Raw genomic sequence first — 21,740 nt, 5'->3', positions numbered from 1 at the left:
CACAGGTAGGATGCTGTTATACTGATATACACTTATGACAGTTACTGAGATATGATTTGATATTGTAAGATATATGATCATTTACAGGGCTAGTAAATGAACATACAACTGGAAGCAGACAGTAAAAATCTGTCTCAAAGCAGAACAATGATGTTATCACCTGTAAATGTACTTTACTGTAGCATAATTGTCCATCTGGGGACAGGCACTAATGTCAGTTAAGTTCTGATGATGTCATGCATCTGACTGTTGTATATTCAGTGTGTCAATGATTGATTGTATCTGTCCCTATGGAAATGAATGAGAGTATATATGATGTATCTATTTAATATTCGTCTTATGTTTTCTATGGCCTCCCATAGTTAAATAAAGGTTTAATTAAAGGTTCAATAGAGCAAGAGGAAGGGGGGTAGCTAGAGGTCTGTTACCCAAGTCAACTGAGTCAAGCTCAACAAGCCTGATGCAATATGTCAGGAAGAGAGAGAGAGCGAGAGAGAGAGAGTGAGGAGGGGAGGGTAGTGGAGAGAGAGAAGAGGGGACAGAGGACGGGAGGGGAGATAGAGAGGGAGATGTCAAAGGGCTGCGAGAGATGAGAGGAGGGGTGGGGGCGGAGGAGAGCGTACTGGAGAGAGAGGAGAGGGGAGGGGACAGAGGAGGGGAGGGGAGGGGAGAGAGAGGAGAGGGGAGGGGACAGAGGAGGGGAGATAGAGATTAAGGGAAGGGAAATATATATTTATAACTGACTTGTCACCAGTGATGTCATCCTAACCAGTAATCTTTTCCACTCTTCCACTATTGGCCCAGCTCAGATTGACCTCTGACCTCTGGAACTGAACGATTGAGGAAAAGCTGATGTATTAAATTAGATAAACTGTAAACTAATCTGCAAAGAGAGGTTCACATGGAAGGGGAATGTGTGTACACATGGGTGTTGTTGCACCATACCAACGATAAGTCTATCTTCCGCATCACATCATGAAAGGTGATGTTGATGTTCATTTCTCCTCTCTTAACTATATAAAAATGAGTTTTTCAGTCCTGACCTGTATAGGCCATCGGTCAATACACCCCATTTAGCCATACACTAGGTTTAACTATATTTCTACACACCCTATTGAGCCATACCCTAGGTTTAGCTGTATTTCTACACACCCCATTTAGCCACACCCTAGGTTTAGCTGTATTTCTACATACCCCATTTAGCCATACCCTAGGTTTAGCTGTATTTGTACACACCCCATTTAGCCATACCCTAGGTTTAGTTGTATTTCTACACACCCCATTTAGCCATACCCTAGGTTTAGCTGTATTTCTACACACCCCATTTAGCCATACCCTAGGTTTAGCTGTATTTCTACACACCCCATTTAGCCACACCCTAGGTTTAGCTGTATTTCTACATACCCCATTTAGCCATACCCTAGGTTTAGCTGTATTTCAACGCACCCCATTTAGCTATACCCTAGGTTTAGCTGTATTTCTACACCCCATTTAGCCATACCCTAGGTTTAGCTGTATTTCAACACACCCTATTTAGCCATACCCTAGGTTTAGCTGTATTTCTACACACCCCATTTAGCCATACCCTAGGTTTAGCTGTATTTCTACACACCCCATTTAGCCATACCCTAGGTTAAGCTGTATATCTACACACCCCATTTAGCCATACCCTAGGTTTAGCTGTATTTCTACACTCCCCATTTAGCCATACCATAGGTTTAGCTGTATTTCTACACACCCCATTTAGCCATACCCTAGGTTTAGCTGTATTTCTACACCCCCATTTAGCCATACCCTAGGTTTAGCTGTATTTCAACACACCCCATTTAGCCATACCCTAGGATTAGCTGTATTTCTACACACCCCATTTAGCCATACCCTAGGTTTAGATTATTTCAACACACCCCATTTAGCCATACCCTAGGTTTAGCTGTATTTCTACACACCCCATTTAGCCATACCCTAGGTTTAGCTGTATTTCTACACCCCCAAACTACTTCCTGCGGCTACAGGACAGAGGAGGACGGGAGGGGAGATGGAGAGTGAGAGAGAAGAGGAGTAGAGAGAGGGAGATGTCAAAAGAGATAGGGCTGACAGACTAACACGCAGTCAACTGAATATCTTTTCATAACTGACTTCTCACCAGTGATGTCATCACAACCAGTAACCTTTTCCACTCTTCCACTCTTGGTCCGGCTCGGCTTGACCTCTGACCTATGAAATGAATGACTTCAACAACAGACAAAAGCAAAGGTATTAACTTATATATAAACTCATCTGCAAAGAGAGGTTCACATTTCCATGGAAGGGGAATGTGTGTACACATGGGTGTTGTTGCATCATACCAACGATAAGCTAATCTTCCCCATCACATCATGAAAGGTCACGTTGATGTTCATTTCTCCTCTCTTTTGCCCTCCCCCTCTCTCACTCTCTCTCTCAGTTAAATTCAAAGGGGCTTTATTGACACGGGAAACATATGTTAACATTGACAAAGCAAGTGAAATAAACAATCACAAACAGTAAACATTAAACACACAAACGTTTCAAAAGAGAAAGACATTTGAAATGTTAGTAATTTAACTAAATAAACAAATAAACAAATAAAAACGAGTGTATCAGTCCTGACCTGTATAGGCCGTTGGTCAATACACAGTAAATGAAATATAAACTAGCTGGCTCCACTAGGGCCCTCTCAGCCAACTGGCTCCACTAGGGCCTTCTCAGCCAGGTGGTTCCACTAGGGCCCTCTCAGCCAGGTGGCTCCACTAGGGCCCTCTCAGCCAGGTGGCTCCACTAGGACCCTCTCAGCCAGCTGGCTCCACTAGGGCCCTCTCAGCCAGGTGGCTCCACTAGGGCCCTCTCCCCTCCACTAGGAAATGTCAAAATGTGTGCATCAGCAGTCACTCAATTAACCCATGTCAGCAACATTTTTTTTAGATTGGTAAATTAGTCTTGTAGTAAGAATGGTCGAATTACCGACCGGGTTGGGGCCCATTGATTATCAGTTATCATATTAAAAAAGGCTAACATTTACCTCCACCCTTTGGAAACATTTGTAGAATTGCAGCAAACTTGCTTCAGAACGGCAACATTTACTCTATGCCCCATGGCAAAATGTTCCAAATTGAAGGAAATTAAATTTAAAACGTACATTATTTTCCGAAAAAAAACTTTTAAGTGGCACTGACCCAACAATGATACTCTCTGCTGGTGCCAATAAGATAGGCCTTACTGTTATTCACTCAATTAAGTTGAGAATTTTGATAACTATATAAAAGAAAGATTAAAGTATTTGCATTGCCTTCTCTTTACAGCAATAGACATTTGCTTTCCAAACTATGTTTTCCCGCGATTGTATTTGGAAATATTGCGATATGCCAGGCTGGGCCTCTGCTTTTCCCTGACAGTCTCAACTCAACAATTATCTGTCGATATTACGCACGCTGCCTTTCCTTCTGACAGTAGGCAATGAGATTTAAAACAATCCACAACATATATATTTTTAAAGAAGCTAATGAATGATCCTCTGTGGCCAAATCATGCTTTAGTAACCTATTTTGAATGCTTTTATTTATTTCTGTATAGACAGGAGTAGGCTAAATAGGCAATTTGTAATTTAATTTAATTTATTTCAATTTAATTTATTCACAGTTTAGCTCAACGCTATTTGGCATTTTAATAAAAAATGTATGATCAAGGGAGGCCAAATGTTAGCATTCAATGCTACAGGGCGGCAGCAAAGTCATACTCTTTTTAACCAGACAGCATCAGATAGAATGGCCTACACATACAGAGACAGAGGGGCACCGTTTCACTCGCTCAGATGCTTTCTCCGGTGAGGCACATTCAGCCTCTTGCTAATTGAAGGAAAATGATAAAACACAGAAAGATGAAAGATACATTATTTTATATGTTTTTTTCTTGGTCATTTTTTGGGGAAGCCTGGCTTCCTTTGGCAACCATGAATACACGCCACTTTAGAGGTTAGGAGATATAATGTAGCAGGTTAGGATAATTAACGTGGGAGGTTAGGATAACTAACCTAGCAGGTTAGGATAATTAGTGTAGCAGGTTAGGATAATTAACGTGGCAGGTTAGGAGAACTAACGTAGCGGGTTAGGATAATTAACGTGGGAGGTTAGGAGAATTAACTTAGCAGGTTAGGAGAATTAACGTGGCAGGATAGGATCATTAACGTGGCAGGTTAGGAGAACTAACGTAGCGGGTTAGGATAATTAACGTAGCTGATTAGGAGAATGAACGTAATGTGCGTGTGGTGAGGTTTTGCCATTTCAATCAGGAGAAAAATAGGAGTACTGCTGATCTAGGATCAGGTCCCCATTGTCCATGTAATGTTATTCATTATTTTATTTTATTTTTACCTTTATTTAACTAGGCAAGTCAGTTAAGAACAAATTCTTATTTACAATGACAGCCTACACCGGCCAAACCCGGACAACGCTGGGCCAATTGTGCGCCGCCCTATGGGACTCCCAATCACGGCCGGTTGTGATATAGCCTGGAATCAAACCAGGGGGTCTGTAGTGACACCTCACGCACTGAGATGCAGTGCCTTAGACCGCTGCGCCACTCAGGCGCCCAATAAGGATTTAAAAGGCAAAACGGGTCTTAGATCAACACTCTTGCTCTGAAGCTCTTGATGAATACAGGCCTAGCTAGATATGAATGGACCCATTACCTTGATAAAGGATTGTTTTCCACCGTAGGCCTGGTTCAGCAGTGTTAGTTCTGTAGTGCAACCCTGGCCCAGACTGGGTAAACATCGCCATCTCCTGGACATTTAACTATATGACAGGAAGACAAAGGGACCCTATTCATTAGCAGTGTTTCCCAACCAGGGGTACTAGGACCCCTACGGGTACTTGGACTATCCACAGGGGGTCCTTGAGAAGACTCATGAGACCAGAGGGTTACTGGTAAAATGCACATGAGAGGGTCCTCTGGGTAACTGAAAAAGGTTGGGGACCACTGCCCTATACAGAGCAATAGTAATGGAGACTTTTTGTAGGCACTAACTCCACCTCGGTTCATTGGACAAATCCTACAGGGAAATTAATGGAGTTTTTGTCGGGTTTTTGGATAAATTCTGACAATAAGGTCTGTGGTAAACACAGGCTTAGGAGATCTTATAACCTACGTTTTATTATATGAGATAATCTTCATCAGCTAACGTCACTTTTTGTGAAATTTGAAGCATTTATGTAATCAGAAAAAGCCCATAAAAGCTTCATAATTCATAAAGGTCATGTTACCTGACTGATATTATCTCATAGAACAAAACATAAAGGCTTCATAATTCATAAAGGTCATGTTACCTGACTGATATTATCTCATAGAACAAAACGTATAAGATCTACTAAGTCTGTGTTCACCTCAGACCTTATTTTCAGCGTTTATCCCAAAACCCTAGTCATTCCCCATTCATTTAGGCTTCAAGCTGGCGAGCTCTATACAGTGCACACTACTTTATGGCACCCTTTCACAGTCACGGGGAGAATCTCAATTGCATACCCCTCGCCTCCTTCTCAAAACCCATTGGATGAGAAAGCCAGAGGTCCCGCCTCTCTGACCTTCTCCTCCAATGGGTTTAGAGGAGGTGAGGAGAAAGGACGAGGAGTATACAATTGAGATTCTCCCAGAGGGTAACTGCATACATGGAGTGTGTCTAAAAGTGGGTGTTGCTAAAGAAGTGGGAGGATCAACAGAAGTGGGTGTATGGAAACTTAACAGCTAATTGGGCAGATTGGTTGCCACTCAATACCATTTTTTGTGTGGCTGCTTGCTGCTTCCTTGTAGCATTTTAGCTAAACCTAACCCTAACTCTTTTCCTAATCTCATTATCCTGATCTGCTAGGTTACTCCTACAACCTGCCACGTTAATTATCCTAACCTGACACATTAATTATCCTAACCTGCCACGTTAATTATCCTAACCAGCCACGTTAATTATCCTAACCTGACACATTAATTACCCTAACCAGCCACGTTAATTATCCTAACCTGCCACGTTAATTATCCTAACCTTCCATGTTAATTATCCTAACCTGCCACGTTAATTATCCTAACCTGCCTAACCTAGCAGCAAGCAGCCACGCAAAACGGTTTTGAGTGGCAACCAATCTGCCCAATTAGCTGTTATGTTTCCATACACCCACTTCTGTTGATCCTCCCACTTATTTAGCAACACCCACCTTCAGACATCCACACTTGTTTTTCACTCTCCACTAATGAGGAGATTCTCAATTGCATAATCCTTGCGTCCTCACTCCACTCTCCTCGACTCCTTCTCAAAACCCATTAGATGAGAAAGCCGGAGGGTTTCCCCTCTGACCTCCTCCAATGGGTTTAGAGAAGGAGGCGAGGAGAGAGTAGAGAGGACCCCAGGAGTATCCACCTCATTTTCTAACGCTGTTGAAAACACTGACGCCAAACACGGAAAGAATGGATCCAACTTCCTCCGCGCTTGCGCATTATTATAATTCATATGCGTTAGAATGTTTCTGTTAGATGATACATCATGACAAAATACATAATATTACTGTCCTGCTAATGTTCCTGGACCTTCTAGGCTAAACTGCCGAGTAAAAACCCATAACTGATCCAAATCAGACAGGCTAGATGCAGTTCTTAATGTTAATGTTAATGTAATGTGTGTCGTGAGAAGAGGGTCAAATTCGTGTGTTTCCCGGCCAATGCGTCAGAGTTGGCAGCTCTGATTTTAATTGTTTTATTGTTTTAAAAAGTTACTTTAACTTGGTTGGTTTGAGTAATGAACCGTTAGCCCCGCATCCCCATCACAGTGAGGACGGCGTTGGGTTTGTTTCTGATTCAACTGTCATCGGAAGACCTCAGCCTTTTCTCTCCTTCGCTATTGGAGGCGGTTGGAGACGCTGAGAGCCTGAGGTCTGGGTGACGTGAGTGGCCACTGGATGTGGTAAACCGAGATGATCTGTATATACACTGAACAACAATATAAACGCAACATGTAAAGTGTGGGTCCCATGTTTCATGAGCTGAAATAAAAGATCCCACAAATGTTCCATATGCACAAAAAGCTTATTTCTCTAAAATGTTGAGCACAAATATGTTTACATCCCTGTTACTGAGCTTTTCTCCTCTGCCAAGATCTTGCATCCATCTGACAGGTGTGGCATATCAAGAAGCTGATTAAACAGCATGATCATTTTGCAGGTGCACCTTGTGCTGGGGACAACAAAAGATCACTCTAAAATGTGCAGTTTTGTCACACAACACAATGCCACAGATGTCTCAAGATTTGAGGGAGCGTGCAATTGGCATGCTGACTGCAGTAATGTCCACCAGAGCTGTTGCCAGAGAATGTAATGTTCATTCCTGTACCATAAACTGCCTCCAAAGTCATTTTAGAGAATTTGTCAATATGTCCAACCGGCCTCACAATTGCAGACCATGAGTAACCACGCCAGCCCTGGACCTTCACATCCGGCTCCTTCACCTGTAGGATCGTTTGGGACTAGTCACCCGGACAGCTGATGAAACTGGGTTTGCAAAACAGAAGAATTTCTGCGCAAACTGTCTGAAACCATCTCAGGGAAGCTCATCTGCGTGCTCGTTGTCCTCAACAGGGTCTTGACTCGACTGCAGTTCGACTCGTAACCGACTTGAGTGGACAAATGCTCACCTTCGATGGCCACTGGCACGCTGGAGAACTTTGCTCTTCACGGATGAATCCTGGTTTCAACTGTACCGGGCAGATGGCAGACAGCGTGTATGGCGTTGTGTGGGCGATCGGTTTGCTGTTGTCAACATTGTGAACAGATGTACCCATGGTGGCGGTGGTGTTATGGTATGGGCAGGCATAAGCTACGGATAACGGACACAATTGCATTTTATCGATGGCAATTTGAATGCACAGAGATACGTGACGAGTTCCTGAGGCCCATTGTCTGCCATTATTCTGCCGTTATCACCTCATGTTTCAGCATGATAATGTACGACCCCATGCCGCAAGGATCTGTACACAATTCCTGGAAGCTGAAAATGTCCCAGTTTTTCCATGGCCTGCATTTCACCCGACATGTCACCCGTTGAGCATGTTTAGAAGGATCTGTATTGACCTGTATGACAGAGTGTTCCAGTTCCCGCCAATATCCAGCAACTTTGCACAGCCATTGAAGAGGAGTGGGAAAACATTCCACAGGCCACAATCAACAGCCTGATCAACTCTATGCGGAGGAGATGTATTGCGCTGCATGAGTCAAATGGCGTTCACACCAGATACTGTCTGATTTCCTGATCCATTACCCTACCTTGTTTAAAGGTATATATATGACCAACAGATGCATATCTGTATTCCCAGTCCAGTGAAATGCATAGTTTAGCCCTAATAGCCCTAATGAATTTATTTCAATTGACTGACTTCCTTATATGAACTGTGACTCAGTAAAATCTTTGAAACTGTTGCATGTTGCCTTTATATTTTTGTTCAGTATAGTTAGCTAGCTACATTTGGGCCGGTTCTGTTTCATTGAGGAGGACTGTGTTTTTTATTTGATTCCGAGGAGGGATCTTTTCTCTAACGTTAATACCTGTTCTGTTGCTGTGTGATGAATGGGGGAGTCCGGGTCCGGACTGTGAGTTTTCATTGGGTACTAATTACTTATCTATTTATTTTATTGGTTTGAAGGAGAAACCCATTGTATAGAATGAGCATCTTAGGTATTACACCCTGGTACCAGGTGCCTCATTTATAACCGTTGTGTACATTTTACACTAAATATCTGCTTGTGCTATTTCTGAAAAGACTGCGCACAACACAACAATATTGAGATGTATAAACTTGGCGCACGCCTACATATACATGTTTCCCTTTATAAATATGACCTGTGGTAAAACTGTGTGCCCATGAACGACCATTAAAACTCATTTTATGGTGACAATAATGCCCTTTTTTTTGGTATACTTTGGAAGTATTGGAATTAGGCCAAGACAGTTTATTTTAAGGACATATAAGTTGCGAACTTAATCAAATGTCTTTGGAGGTGTTGACAGAATGTTTTTTTCTATCTGACCATATCTGAAACACAAAAACATTTGCAAATTATTGTGGACCTGTAAACAGATCGTTTGAATTCAGTAATGCATTGCATTTACTTTCTCCCGAGCCTACACACTTCAATGCAAAAGATCAACTGTCTGTTCACCTGTTAAATTCTACTGTATGTTAAAAACCGCGCTCCCTTTCGGATGCATTGAGCAAAAACGTTAAATGATAATAGCCAATCTAATAGGCCCAATTACATTAGCGATGCGCATGGTAATTGGTTGTATTGCTACTTCGTGAATGTGAACTCATCATGGCCAGAAAAGGTGAGGAATGCATTCTGCAATGACCATGGAAATGAAATAAATAATCTGAAATATATGTCTAATTATAGTATTTTAGAATGCAAAGAAAAAATAAATCGATATTCGCTCTTCTCACTAACAGCCAATGATTGCATCTTAATATTTAGTTACCTGTGTCTATGTTATGAATAAGTCGTCGTTTATCCCCATTTGAACAAGGCTACTAGGCTACTTTTGCATTCTTGAAATGCAATACTTCAACCACTAGAAGGGGTGCATATGATGGTCTAAAGTTAGTGGAAGGATAAGCACATTCTCACGTCAAGTTCAGTTTATATAAACGCCAACTTTTGCGTGAAAACTGGTGCACGCATGTTTTGGGGCATATTTTGTGCATATGCAACATTTATAAATGAGGCATCTGGTCCTTTCTAAATAAGTCTGCATAGATGTGATTGGAATGAGACAATAATTGTTTGGTTTATACTTAGATTCAAGCTTGAGCTTTTATTGAAACAGAGTTAATTGAAATTGAGTTGACATGTCTTCCTTTTAATAATAATTCATAACTGGTTGTTTGTGTCTATTCCTTATCTTAGTTCAAGGGATATTTAATAATTGTGTAGTTCTAGATACTGTGTGGGTTTATTATATTTCCTAGTAAGTAAATATGTAATAATTGTGTAGTTCTAGATACTGGCAACATTGTGAAGAAGTGTAATAATTAAATAAGTGTGGTGAATAACAGTAGTGTTGTTGCTGACAAGCACAGTAATGGCCCATTGTTAAGATGTAGAAACATCTCAAGGATGATCAGTGGATATAGAATGCACCTGAGATCAATTTCGAGTGTCATAGCAAAGGGTCTGAATACTTATGTAAATATGGTATTTCTGTTTTTAATGTTTTATACATTTGCTAAATGTATGCTAATCTGTTTTCACTTTGTCATTATGGGCTATTGTGTGTAGATTGCTGAGGAGTGTAAAACTCTTTCACTAACTAACTGTGGGGTTAGCATAATGTTATTTTTTATAGCTCCAACGGGGCCAACTAACATTTTCAGTTTAGGTTATCTTAAAATATTATTGTATTGTGTGTATTGCCAATTGTTTGCAAGTGGATCATTCATTATTCATTATTTTTATATAGACATTCTATCTGTAGGTAAGAACCCTGGTCTCTTTGGTTTTTCCTTAGCGAGTTTAGTCATACCAGGTTTATTATGTACTGAGTGGACCTTTTCACCATACCTTTACTCTATGGATTTATCTGAGCCTGTGGTGATAGGGTTACATCACATTATAAATATGGTGGAAACTCCCACTAGTCCATGCCTCCACCAATCCAATGCTTTTAGATTACAGGAAGTAGTGAACAAGTGCACACTTCAGGAGAAAGGAGATATTATTGGGACACACGGAGATGCTCTGTTAATCAACCACATTGGTCCACCACAAGGCTTCCTTGGTTCAAACTGTCAGATGGTCCAGTTTTACACTTGATCACAGAAGGTATAGTCCCATGGGTGGAGCGGTGGGAGACAAACAGTACCCCCCTCTCCTCTTCTCCCCCTCTCCTCTTCTCCCCCCTCTCCTCTTCTCCCCTCTCTCCTCCTCTTCTCCCCCTCTCCTCTTCTCTCCCCTCTCCTCTTCTCCCCCCTCTCCTCTTCTCCCCCCTCTCCTCTTCTCCCCCCTCTCCTCCTCTTTTCCCCCTCTCCTCTTCTCTCCCCTCTTCTCCTTCTCTCTCCCCTTATGTAATATAAATTAGAGAAGGGAAGAGAGGAAGGGAGGAGGGAGGGAGGGAGGGAGGGAGGGAGGAGGGAGGGAGGGAGGGAGGGAGGGAGGGAGGGAGGGAGGAGGGAGGGAGGAGGGAGGGAGTAATGGGGGAGGCAGACAAAGGGGGGAAGAGATGGGAGAGAGAGAGAATATATTATTATCACTGACTTCTTACCGGTGATGTCATCATAACCAGTAACCTTTTCCACTCTTGGCCCAGCCCAGCCTGACCCTGACATATAGCATCAGGCCTGTTGAGTTGACTTGGGTAACAGACCTCTAGCTTCTACACCACATCCCCTTCTCCTGCTCTAACATGAGACCTCATCAGTACTCATTTTGGGTGCTGGTACTGTTTATATTTAGGTGCTGGAACATTAACCAATATTCTATAAGAGGTGAACTCAAGCAGTAGAAAGTTAGAGGTGATATTATAGGACACACTATGTGAAACATTGCTGCTCTGTCAGCAGTTTCCTGTGGGGTTTTTCAAAACAGATCAGTTTGATGTAGTTAGTTGGGTTCAACCACTGAGTCAAGATAAGTTGCTAAGAAGTTTATCTCACATCAAAGACCTAATGAACTAATGAGATAGAAGTCATATAGCCTAGCAGTATTTTCCACTCTTCAGTCCACTCTTCATGACAGTAGACTTGTATAGCTCAGTGGAGCCTCAGTTAGAGACAGATATGAAACCTGCAGTGATATTGATGATCCTGTTCTGGAGCACAGGTAGGATGCTGTTATACTGATATACACTTGTGACAGTTACTGAGATATGATTTGATATTGTAAGATATATGATCATTTACAGGGCTAGTAAAAGAACATACAAATGGAAGCAGACAGTAAAAATCTGTCATAAAGCAGGACAATGATGTGATCACCTGTAAATATACTTTACTGTAGCATAACTGTCCATCTGGGGACAGGCACTAATGTCAGTTAAGTTGTGATGGTGCCATGCATCTGACTGTTGTATATTCAGTGTGTCAATGATTGATTGTATATGTCTGTATGTTAACAAATGAGAGTATATATTATATATTATATTGGTATTATGTTAGTGTAGGAGAATGGGTGGTGTAGATGCTAGAGGTCTGTGACCTGAGTCAAGCTCAACAGGCCTGATGCTATATGTCAGGAAGAGAGAGAGAGGACAGAGAGGAGGGGGGTGGGGAGGGCAGAGGAGAGAGAGGGAGATAGAGAGGGAGAGAGAAGGGAGAGGAGAGAGAGGGAGATAGAGAGGGAGAGAGAAGGGAGAGGAGAGAGAGGATGGAGGGGGCAGAGGAGGGGAGGGAGATAGAGAGGGAGAGAGAAGGGAGGGGAGAGAGAGGGAGATAGAGAGGGGGAGAGGAGAGAGAGGGAGATAGAGAGGGAGAGAGAAGGGAGAGGAGAGAGAGGGAGATTTCAAAAGAGATAGGGCTGACAGATTAACATGCAGTCAGCTGAATATCTTTTCATCACTGAATTCTCACCAGTGATGTCATCATAACCAGTAACCTTTTTTACTCTTCCACTCAGCTTGACCCTGACCTCTGAAACAACAGACACTTTTTTTTTTTATAAATTAGATATAAACTCATCTGGAAAGAGTGTTACACATTTCCATCTATAGTGTATGTACACATGGGTGTTGTTGCATCATACCAACAATTAGCCTATCTTCCCCAGCACATCATGAAAGGTCATGTTGATGTTCATTTAACCTCTCTCTCTCTCTCTCTCTCTCTCTCTCTCTCTCTCTCTCTCTCTCTCTCTCTCTCTCTCTCTCTCTCTCTCTCTCTCTCTCTCTCTCTCTCTCTCTCTCTCTCTCTCTCTCTCTCTCTCTCTCTCTCTCTCTCTCTCTCTCTCTCTCTCTCTCTCTCTCTCCTCAGTTCTCCAGGCTCAAAGCATCAGTCCACCAGGTAGGTAGAGTATAAATCTCTGTTTTATGGAACAAGTACTGTTTTATGGAACTACTAATACTTGTCAACCACAAAGCATTACTGCTGTTAGAATAACAGAAGCCCTGTCATAATCTGTCCTCACCACTGGGTTTTCCTCTCTGCTGTTTACAGCTGAACAATCAGTCAGACTGGTGAATGGGACCACTTCCTGTTCTGGGAATGTGGAAGTATTTTATGAAGGAGAGTGGTTAGGTCTATGTTATAGGTGGTGGTGGAGCATGACAGAGACTAAGGTTGTGTGTAGAGAGCTGGGCTGTGGGAATGTTGTAGCTGTATCTAGAGGACCTCTGGTTGAAGAGAGAAGAGGAGTCACACTAAGGAGTAGTTGTAGTGGAGATGAGTCTACTATTAGAGAGTGTGGAGTAGCAGCTACTGTCTGTAATGGTAGATATTCTCTTCATGTGATCTGTTCAGGTAAGACACTGGTAATATTGAGATATTTCATTTGTACATTATACAATATTTACATATATCATGTTTTATGTGTTTTTTTCATTTAAAGAGAGGGAGAGATGTTAGATGTATTTAAACATTATATTTGTGTTTGTCATATTGGTTTATGGGAGATGTGCATGGGCAGATCATTGTAGTTCAGATGTTACTGAAGTGAAGCTGCCTGATGGATGTCCAGCTGTTTATTTTCCATAAAGTGAAGTGAACTTATTCCTGTCTCCTGCCTGCATTATTCCCAACCCTGTCCTGAGTGACTAAGAACCCATTTCTACCTCTTACAGTATCAAACATAGCAACCTACAATCTTTTATCCAACATATTTGTGTTTAGTCCTTGACAGTGTCATCAACTAAATGGATTGAATGTTCAACCAACTCTTTTTCTCCAGAGTCTGTGCAGCTTGTGGATGGAGCTGGTCTCTGCTCTGGGAGGCTGGAGGTGAAGTCCAATCAGTCCTGGGCCTCAGTGTGTGAAGCTGACTTTGACCAGCAGGATGCAGAGGTAGTCTGTGAGGAGCTTGGCTGTGGGGCTCCTGCAGCTCTACAGGGGGGGCTCTATGGAGAAGGTGAGGGTCAGACCTGGGATAAAGAGTTCCAGTGTAAAGGCAATGAGTCCCTTCTCCTGGACTGTGACACCTCAGACAGAAAAAACAACACCTGCCTACCTGGTAATGCTGTTGGACTCACCTGCTCAAGTAAGAAACAGTTTGTCACTCAATCAACATTGTTTCTCCCATGGAGTGAAGAATATGAGAGGCAATATAGGTGTGTTTTAGTGAGAAAATAGTAAGATTACTGTCTCTCTCTCTTCTTTTCTCAGAGCCTGATGATGTGAGGCTGGTGGGAGGAGGCAGTCGCTGTGCTGGTGGAGTGGAGCGGTACGACCAGGGAGAGTGGAGGACTGTGGGAGCTGAAGGCAGGAACAGGGAGGGTGTAGCTGCAGTAGTGTGTAGACAGCTGGGTTGTGGCTCCACTGTTTCAGTTCTACCTGGAAACACCACTAGAGGGTTTGGAGTTGAATGTTCTGGGTCTGAGCCTTCACTGAGGGAGTGTGGGACATGGTATTCAACTTATTATATCGGTCTTGGACTCACAGTGATCTGCTCAGGTAATAACAAGCTACACTTTATGGCCAAAAATGCAGTGGTCTAAGGCACTGCATCGCAGTGTTAGCTGTGCCACTAGAGATCCTGGTTCGAATCCAGGCTCTGTCGTAGCCAGCTCCAACCGGGAGACCCATGGGGCGGCGCACAATTGGCCCAGCGTCGTCCAGGGTAGGGGAGGGAATGGCCGGCAGGGATGAAAAAATAATGTATGCACTCACTAACTGTAAGTCACTCTGGAGAAGAGCGTCTGCTAAATGACTAAAATGTAAATGTAGTGGATTCAGCTATTTCAGCCATACCTGTTGCTGACAGGTGTATAGGATCGATCACACAAAGCCATACAATCCACAGACCACCATTGGTAGTAGCTTGTGTGGCCTTACTGAAGAGCTCAGTGACTTTCGACGTGGCGTCTAGGAGCAACATTGGCTCAGCCACGAAGTGGTAGGCCATATAAGTGATCTGCTCAGGAAATATCAATATATGATCATTATATTCCACTGATTCCCTTTATTCATTCAACTTCCTCTGCCCCTCTAATGATGACTGTTTGCTTGTAAGTCTGCAAAATAAATCACTCAGTCAAGTAGGAATCAAATACAACTTAAATATTGCAGAATGCTTTTGTATTTGAGTGTTATCTCAGTGAACAACTCTACTCACTGCCACTGTCACATGTCATGTTATTGTCATATCTAAATGAGGAAAGTAGTTGAGGAGCTACGTTTTCTTGTTCTCTCCTCTTGTTCCAGATGTCCTGCTTCAGCCTGACATCAACATATGTTGTCTCAGTGACTGTAGGCCCACTACTCATGTTGCCCTGTGAGGGAGGGTGGCTAGCACTGTTACATGCTGATGTTATTGTCATATCTATAGGAAACTAGTTGAAGAGGTTTTTCTTGTTCTCTTTTATTGTTACAGATCTCCTGGTCCAGCCTGATATCTTCCTGACTGACTCAATGGGAGGGGTCTCCAGGGGCCAGCAGGGGCCCGAAGTGTTTAGGGGCTACAACTTCACCATCACCTGCTCCACTCAGCCACAGTACCCAGGAGGCTCCTTCCTCCTCACGTTCACCGGCTCCAACAGAACCCAGACCCAGCCAGCTGTCAATCACTCTGCTGCCTTCCTCTTCCCTGCTGCAGATGACTCCCACCAAGGGAACTACAGCTGTGTTTATGACAATTATGTTTTCTCTCATAACTTCTCCTCTGAAAGTGAGCTCCTCAACCTCACCGTCACAGGTAACTGAACATGAACCAGACTTATAACTTTGTCATTGACAGATTTCCCACAGATCTATGTGATGATGACCAGTCCCCTCATCAAAGGTGTTTCTGTTTGCAGCCTCTCCTCTGCCAGCCTTCATCATCAGACACGTTGTAGTGCTGCTGATCCTACTGACAGCCATCACCACCATCTACCTGTACTACAAGGTAAAGACATTTACTCAGACGTTACAAGTCATTTAAATGTTTGTGTCTATGAGCAGGGTTCAGATTCTACATTGGTCTATATATGTGTTTAAGGTGTGTGATTAACCAGATGAGAATGACATGTCTCTGGACCTACTCACTGCCACAGTCATACTCTGGACCTAGTTTTGTCCCATGGAATAAATGTTGTAGATCTTAATGTTTTTCCACAAAATCCTGGACTATCGGACCACCATTTTATTACATTTGCAATCGCAACAAATAATCTGCTCAGACCCCAACCAAGGAGCATCAAAAGTCGTGCTATAAATTCTCAAACAACACAAAAATTCATTGATGCCCTTCCAGACTCCTTCTGCCTACCCAAGGACGTCAGAGGACAAAAATCAGTTAACCACTTAACTGAGGAACTCAATTTAACCTTGCGCAATACCCTAGATGCAGTTGCACCCCTAAAAACGAAAAACATTTGTCATAAGAAACTAGCTCCCTGGTATACAGAAAATACCCGAGCTTTGAAGCAAGCTTCCAGGAAATTGGAACGAAATGGCGCCACACCAAACTGGAAGTCTTCCGACTAGCTTGGAAAGACAGTACCGTGCAGTACCGAAGAGCCCTCACTGCTGCTCGATCATCCTACTTTTCCAACTTAATTGAGGAAAATAAGAACAATCCAAAATTTCTTTTTGATACTGTTGCAAAGCTAACTAAAAAGCAGCATTCCCCAAGAGAGGATGGCTTTCACTTCAGCAGTGATAAATTCATGAACTTCTTTGAGGAAAAGATCATGACCATTAGAAAGCAAATTACGGACTCCTCTTTGAATCTGCGTATTCCTCCAGGGCTTAGCTGTCCTGGATCTGCACAGACTCTGCGAGGGCCTGGGATCGGGAGAGACACTTAAGTGTTTTAGTACTATATCTCTTGACACAATGATGAAAATAATCATGGCCTCTAAACCTTCAAGCTGCATACTGGATCCTATTCCTACTAAACTGCTGAAGGAGCTGCTTCCTGTGCTTGGCCCTCCTATGTTGAACATAATAAACAGCTCTCTATCCACCGGATGTGTACCAAACTCACTAAAAGTGGCAGTGATAAAGCCTCTCTTGAAAAAAGCCAAACCTTGACCCGGAAAATATAAAAAACTATCGGCCTATATCGAATCTTCCATTCCTCTCAAAAATTTTAGAAAAAGCTGTTGCGCAGCAACTCACTGCCTTTCTGAAGACAAACAATGTATACGTAAATGCTTCAGTCAGGTTTTAGACCCCATCATAGCACTGAGACTGCACTTGTGAAGGTGGTAAATGACCTTTTAATGGCGTCAGACCGAGGCTCTGCATCTGTCCTCGTGCTACTAGACCTTAGTGCTGCCTTTGACACCATCGATCACCACATTCTTTTGGAGAGACTGGAAACCCAAATTGGTCTACACGGACAAGTTCTGGCCTGGTTTAGATCCTACCTGTCGGAAAGATATCAGTTTGTCTCTGTGAATGGTCTGTCCTCCGACAAATCAACTGTACATTTCGGTGTTCCTCAAGGTTCCGTTTTAGGACCACTATTGTTTTCACTATATATTTTACCTCTTGGGGATGTTATTCGAAAACATAATGTTAACTTTCACTGCTATGCGGATGACACACAGCTGTACATTTCAATGAAACATGGTGAAGCCCCAAAATTGCCCTCGCTAGAAGCCTGTGTTTCAGACATAAGGAAGTGGATGGCTGAAAACTTTTTTACTTTTAAACTCGGACAAAACAGAGATGCTTGTTCTAGGTCCCAAGAAACAAAGAGATCTTCTGTTAAATCTGACAATTCATCTTGATGGTTGTAAAGTCGTCTCAAATAAAACTGTGAAGGACCTCGGCGTTACTCTTGACCCTGATCTCTCTTTTGACGAACATATCAAGACTGTTTCAAGGACAGCTTTTTTCCATCTACGTAACATTGCAAAAATCAGAAATGTTCTGTCCAAAAATGATGCAGAAAAAATTAATCCATGCATTTGTTACTTCTAGGTTAGACTACTGCAATGCTCTATTTTCCGAAGCTACCCGGATAAAGCACTAAATAAACTTCAGTTAGTGCTAAATACGGCTGCTAGAATCCTGACTAGAACCAAGAAATTTGATCATATTACTCCAGTGCTAGCTTCCCTACACTGGCTTCCTGTTAAGGCAAGGGCTGATTTCAAGGTTTTACTGTTAACCTATAAAGCGTTACATGGGCTTGCTCCTACCTATCTTTCCGAGTTGGTCCTGCCGTACATACCAATACGTACGCTACGGTCACAAGACGCAGGCCTCTAATTGACCCTAGAATTTCTAAGCAAACAGCGGGAGGCAGGGCTTTCTCCTATAGATCTCCATTTTTATGGAACAGTCTGCCTACCCATGTGAGAGACGCAGACTCGGTCTCAACCTTTAAGTCTTTACTGAAGACTTATCTCTTCAGTAGGTCATATGATTGAGTGTAGTCTGGCCCAGGAGTGTGAAGGTGAACGGAAAGGCTGGAGCAACGAACAGCCCTTGCTGTCTCTGCCGGGCCGGTTCCCCTCTCCACTGGGGTTCTCTGCCTCTAACCCTGTTGCAGGGGCTGAGTCACTGGCTTGCTGGTGCTCTTTCATGCCGTCCCTGGGAGGGGTGCGTCACTTGAGTGGGTTGAGTTACTGACGTGATCTTCCTGTCTGGGTTGGCGCCCCCCTTGGTTTGTGCTGTGGTGGAGACCTCTGTGGGCTATACTCGGCCTTGTCTCAGGATTGTAAGTTGGTGGTTGGGGATATCCCTCTAGTGGTGCGGGGGCTGTGCTTTGGCGGAGTGGGTGGGGTTATATCCTTCCTGTTTGGCCCTGTCCGGGGTTTCTTCGGATGGGGCCACAGTGTCTCCGGACCGCTCCTGTCTCAGCCTCCAGTATTTATGCTGCAGTAGTTTATGTGTCGGGGGCTGGGGTTAGTTGGTTATACCTGGAGTACTTCTCCTGTCTTATCCAGTGTCCTGTGTGAATTTAAGTATGCTCTCTCTAATTCTCTCGTTCTCTCTTTCTCTCTGAGAACCTGAGCCCTAGGACCATACGTCAGGACTACCGGGCATGATGACACCTTGCTGTCCCCAGTCCGCCTGGCCCTGCTGCTATTCCAGTTTCAACTGTTCTGCCTGCGGCTACGAAACCCCTACCTGTCCCAGACCTGCTGTTTTCAACTCTTTAATGATCGGCTATGAAAAGCCAACTGAGAGACCTGAGCCCTAGGACCATACGTCGGGACTACCGGCCGTGGTGACTCCTTGCTGTCCCCAGTCCGCCTGGCCTTGCTGCTATTCCAGTTTCAACTGTTCTGCCTGCGGTTATGGAACCCCTACCTGTCCCAGACCTGCTGTTTTCAACTCTTAATGATCGGCTATGAAAAGCCAACTGAGATTTATTCCTGATTATTATTTGACCATGCTTGTCACTTATGAACATTTTTGAACATCTTGGCATGGTTCTGTTATAATCTCCACCCGGCACAGCCAGAAGAGGACTGGCCACCCCTCATAGCCTGGTTCCTCTCTAGGTTTCTTCCTAGGTTTTCGCCTTTCTAGGGAGTTTTTCCTAGCCACCGTGCTTCTACACCTGCATTACTAGCTGTTTGGGGTTTTAGGCTGGGTTTCTGTACAGCACTTCGAGATATTAGCTGATGTAAGAAGGGCTATATAAAATAAAATTGATTGATTGATTGAATGAGAGGCGCGCGCGCAGCAGAGAACGAGACACAGAGACACACACACACACAGAGAGAACGAGAGACCGGGATTTTAATAATAGCTGAAAAGTTCAGAATTAGTTTATCTTTCTAGAACCTTGGAAGACATCTAAAAAGAGTGACAGCAACCACCATGATTCCTTTTAGTTTGTTTTTTTGCAACCATGGTAACATGGTTGGTTTTGGTAACATGGGGTTTTGGGTAACATGAGGTTATGGTAACATGGGGTTTTGGTAACATGAGGTTATGGTAACATGGGGTTTTGGCAACATGGGGTTTTGGGTAACATGGGGTTTTGGGTAACATGGGGTTTTGGGTAACATGGGGTTTTGGGTAACATGGGGTTTTGGTAACATGGGGTTTTGGTACCATGGGGTTTTGGTAACATGGGGTTTTAATTATTTTAAGAGAGTAGCTCAATTACGTCTGTTTTGTTTTCCAGAATGTATTGCTTTTGTCTGCATGTCTTCATCTTGAAGTGTTTCCATTATTAGTCCATGACTGACTCACTCACTCACTCTTGGTGCTGTGTCTCCCTAGACCACCAGGAGGCAGAAGAGAGTGAACAGGGTGAGCAGCATGGATCTTTATGTTGATGCCAATGCCATGGAGATGGTCTCTCTGAGCTCCAGAGCTGAAGCTGGACCGGGAGAGGAGAGAGCAGCCCAGGGGACTGAGTAGGAGTAGAATGATGCTGACCCTACATGCTGATCTTAGGTTAGTTTTGTGTTTTGAACTCGATGGTCAGCAGTGGACTGGTGTTTAAAATGTGGCAGCAAACCTTAAGTGGTTCTAATTTTAATAACATAAGTTAAACTAATTCTTATCTTTTTATAACCTTGGAAGAAATCTAAAAGGAGTGATTGTAACCAATATTATTAATTTTTGTTTGTTTTGTACCACCATGGTACCATGGGGTTTTGGGTACCGTGGGGTTTTGGGTACCGTGGGGTTTTGGGTAACATGGGGTTTTGGGTAACATGGGGTTTTGGGTAACATGAGGTTTGGGTAACATGGGGTTTTGGGTAACATGAGGTTTGGGTAACATGGGGTTTTGGTAACATGGGGTTTTGGTAACATGGGGTTTTGGGTAACATGAGGTTTTGGGTAACATGGGGTTTTGGTAACATGGGGTTTTGGTAACATGGGGTTTTGGGTAGCGTGGGGTTTTGGGTACCGTGGGGTTTTGGGTAACATGGGGTTTGGGTAACATGGGGTTTTGGGTAACATGAGGTTTGGGTAACATGGGGTTTTGGTAACATGGGGTTTTGGGTAACATGAGGTTTGGGTAACATGGGGTTTTGGTAACATGGGGTTTTGGGTAACATGGGGTTTTGGGTAACATGGGGTTTTGATTATTTTTAGAGAGTAGCTCAATTAGCTCTGTTTTGTGTTCCAGAATGTATTGCTGCTTTTAGCTTTTGTCTTCATGTCTTTATCTTATTTAGTGTTTCTCTTAGATTCTTTATCTTGAAGGGTTTCCATTATTAGTCCATGTATTATTATAATCATCTGTTCATTCTTTGTATTTTGAAACATCTGAATAAAGGGGTCATTTTAGTTTGTTGGGGATTGTTTTGTTGCTGTTGTTTACCTCATGATGTTATTGATTATACATTTTATGATATTGACTGATGTAGATTATTGTTATGTTGTTAGTAGTATAAAGATAATGATGTTATTGATTATAAATGTTATGATATTGATTAGGATGTAGATTATTGTTATGTTGTTAGTAGTATATAGATAATTATGTTATTGATTATAAATGTTATGATATTGATTAGGATGTAGATTATTGTTATGATGTTAGTAGTATATAGATAATGATGTTATTGATTATAAATGTTATGATATTGATTAGGATGTAGATTATTGTTATGATGTTAGTAGTATAATCAATTAATTAATCAAATTAAAG

At 42.8% G+C, this 21,740-nt stretch overlaps 1 protein-coding gene across 1 annotated transcript; it reads left to right on the top strand.

Annotated features, from left to right (window-relative positions):
• The first annotated feature begins 9,359 nt into the window (after positions 1-9,359).
• Positions 9,360-20,589, top strand: LOC121562376 (scavenger receptor cysteine-rich type 1 protein M130-like). Its single transcript, XM_045217066.1, has 6 exons — positions 9,360-9,372; positions 13,920-14,225; positions 14,351-14,638; positions 15,780-15,878; positions 15,982-16,070; positions 20,360-20,589. The coding sequence occupies exons 1-6, from the start codon at positions 9,360-9,362 to the stop codon at positions 20,498-20,500; spliced, it is 936 nt and encodes a 311-aa protein (XP_045073001.1). The 3' UTR covers positions 20,501-20,589.
• The last annotated feature ends 1,151 nt before the right edge of the window (positions 20,590-21,740 follow it).

This window comes from Coregonus clupeaformis, unplaced genomic scaffold (genome assembly GCF_020615455.1).
Source record: "Coregonus clupeaformis isolate EN_2021a unplaced genomic scaffold, ASM2061545v1 scaf0904, whole genome shotgun sequence".
In the NCBI taxonomy this organism is placed as follows: Eukaryota; Metazoa; Chordata; class Actinopteri; order Salmoniformes; family Salmonidae; genus Coregonus; species Coregonus clupeaformis.
The sequence above is the reverse complement of the archived record's forward strand: the minus strand, read 5'-3'. Positions and strand labels throughout refer to the sequence as shown.

What these genes read in the sequence shown, in the direction of transcription:
- LOC121562376 (XM_045217066.1), top strand. An exon ending in ACTCACAGTGATCTGCTCAG is followed by an intron (nt 14,639 to 15,779) that starts GTAATAACAAGC and finishes TCCCTGCTGCAG; the next exon opens with ATGACTCCCACCAAGGGAAC. An exon ending in CCTCAACCTCACCGTCACAG is followed by an intron (nt 15,879 to 15,981) that starts GTAACTGAACAT and finishes TTCTGTTTGCAG; the next exon opens with CCTCTCCTCTGCCAGCCTTC.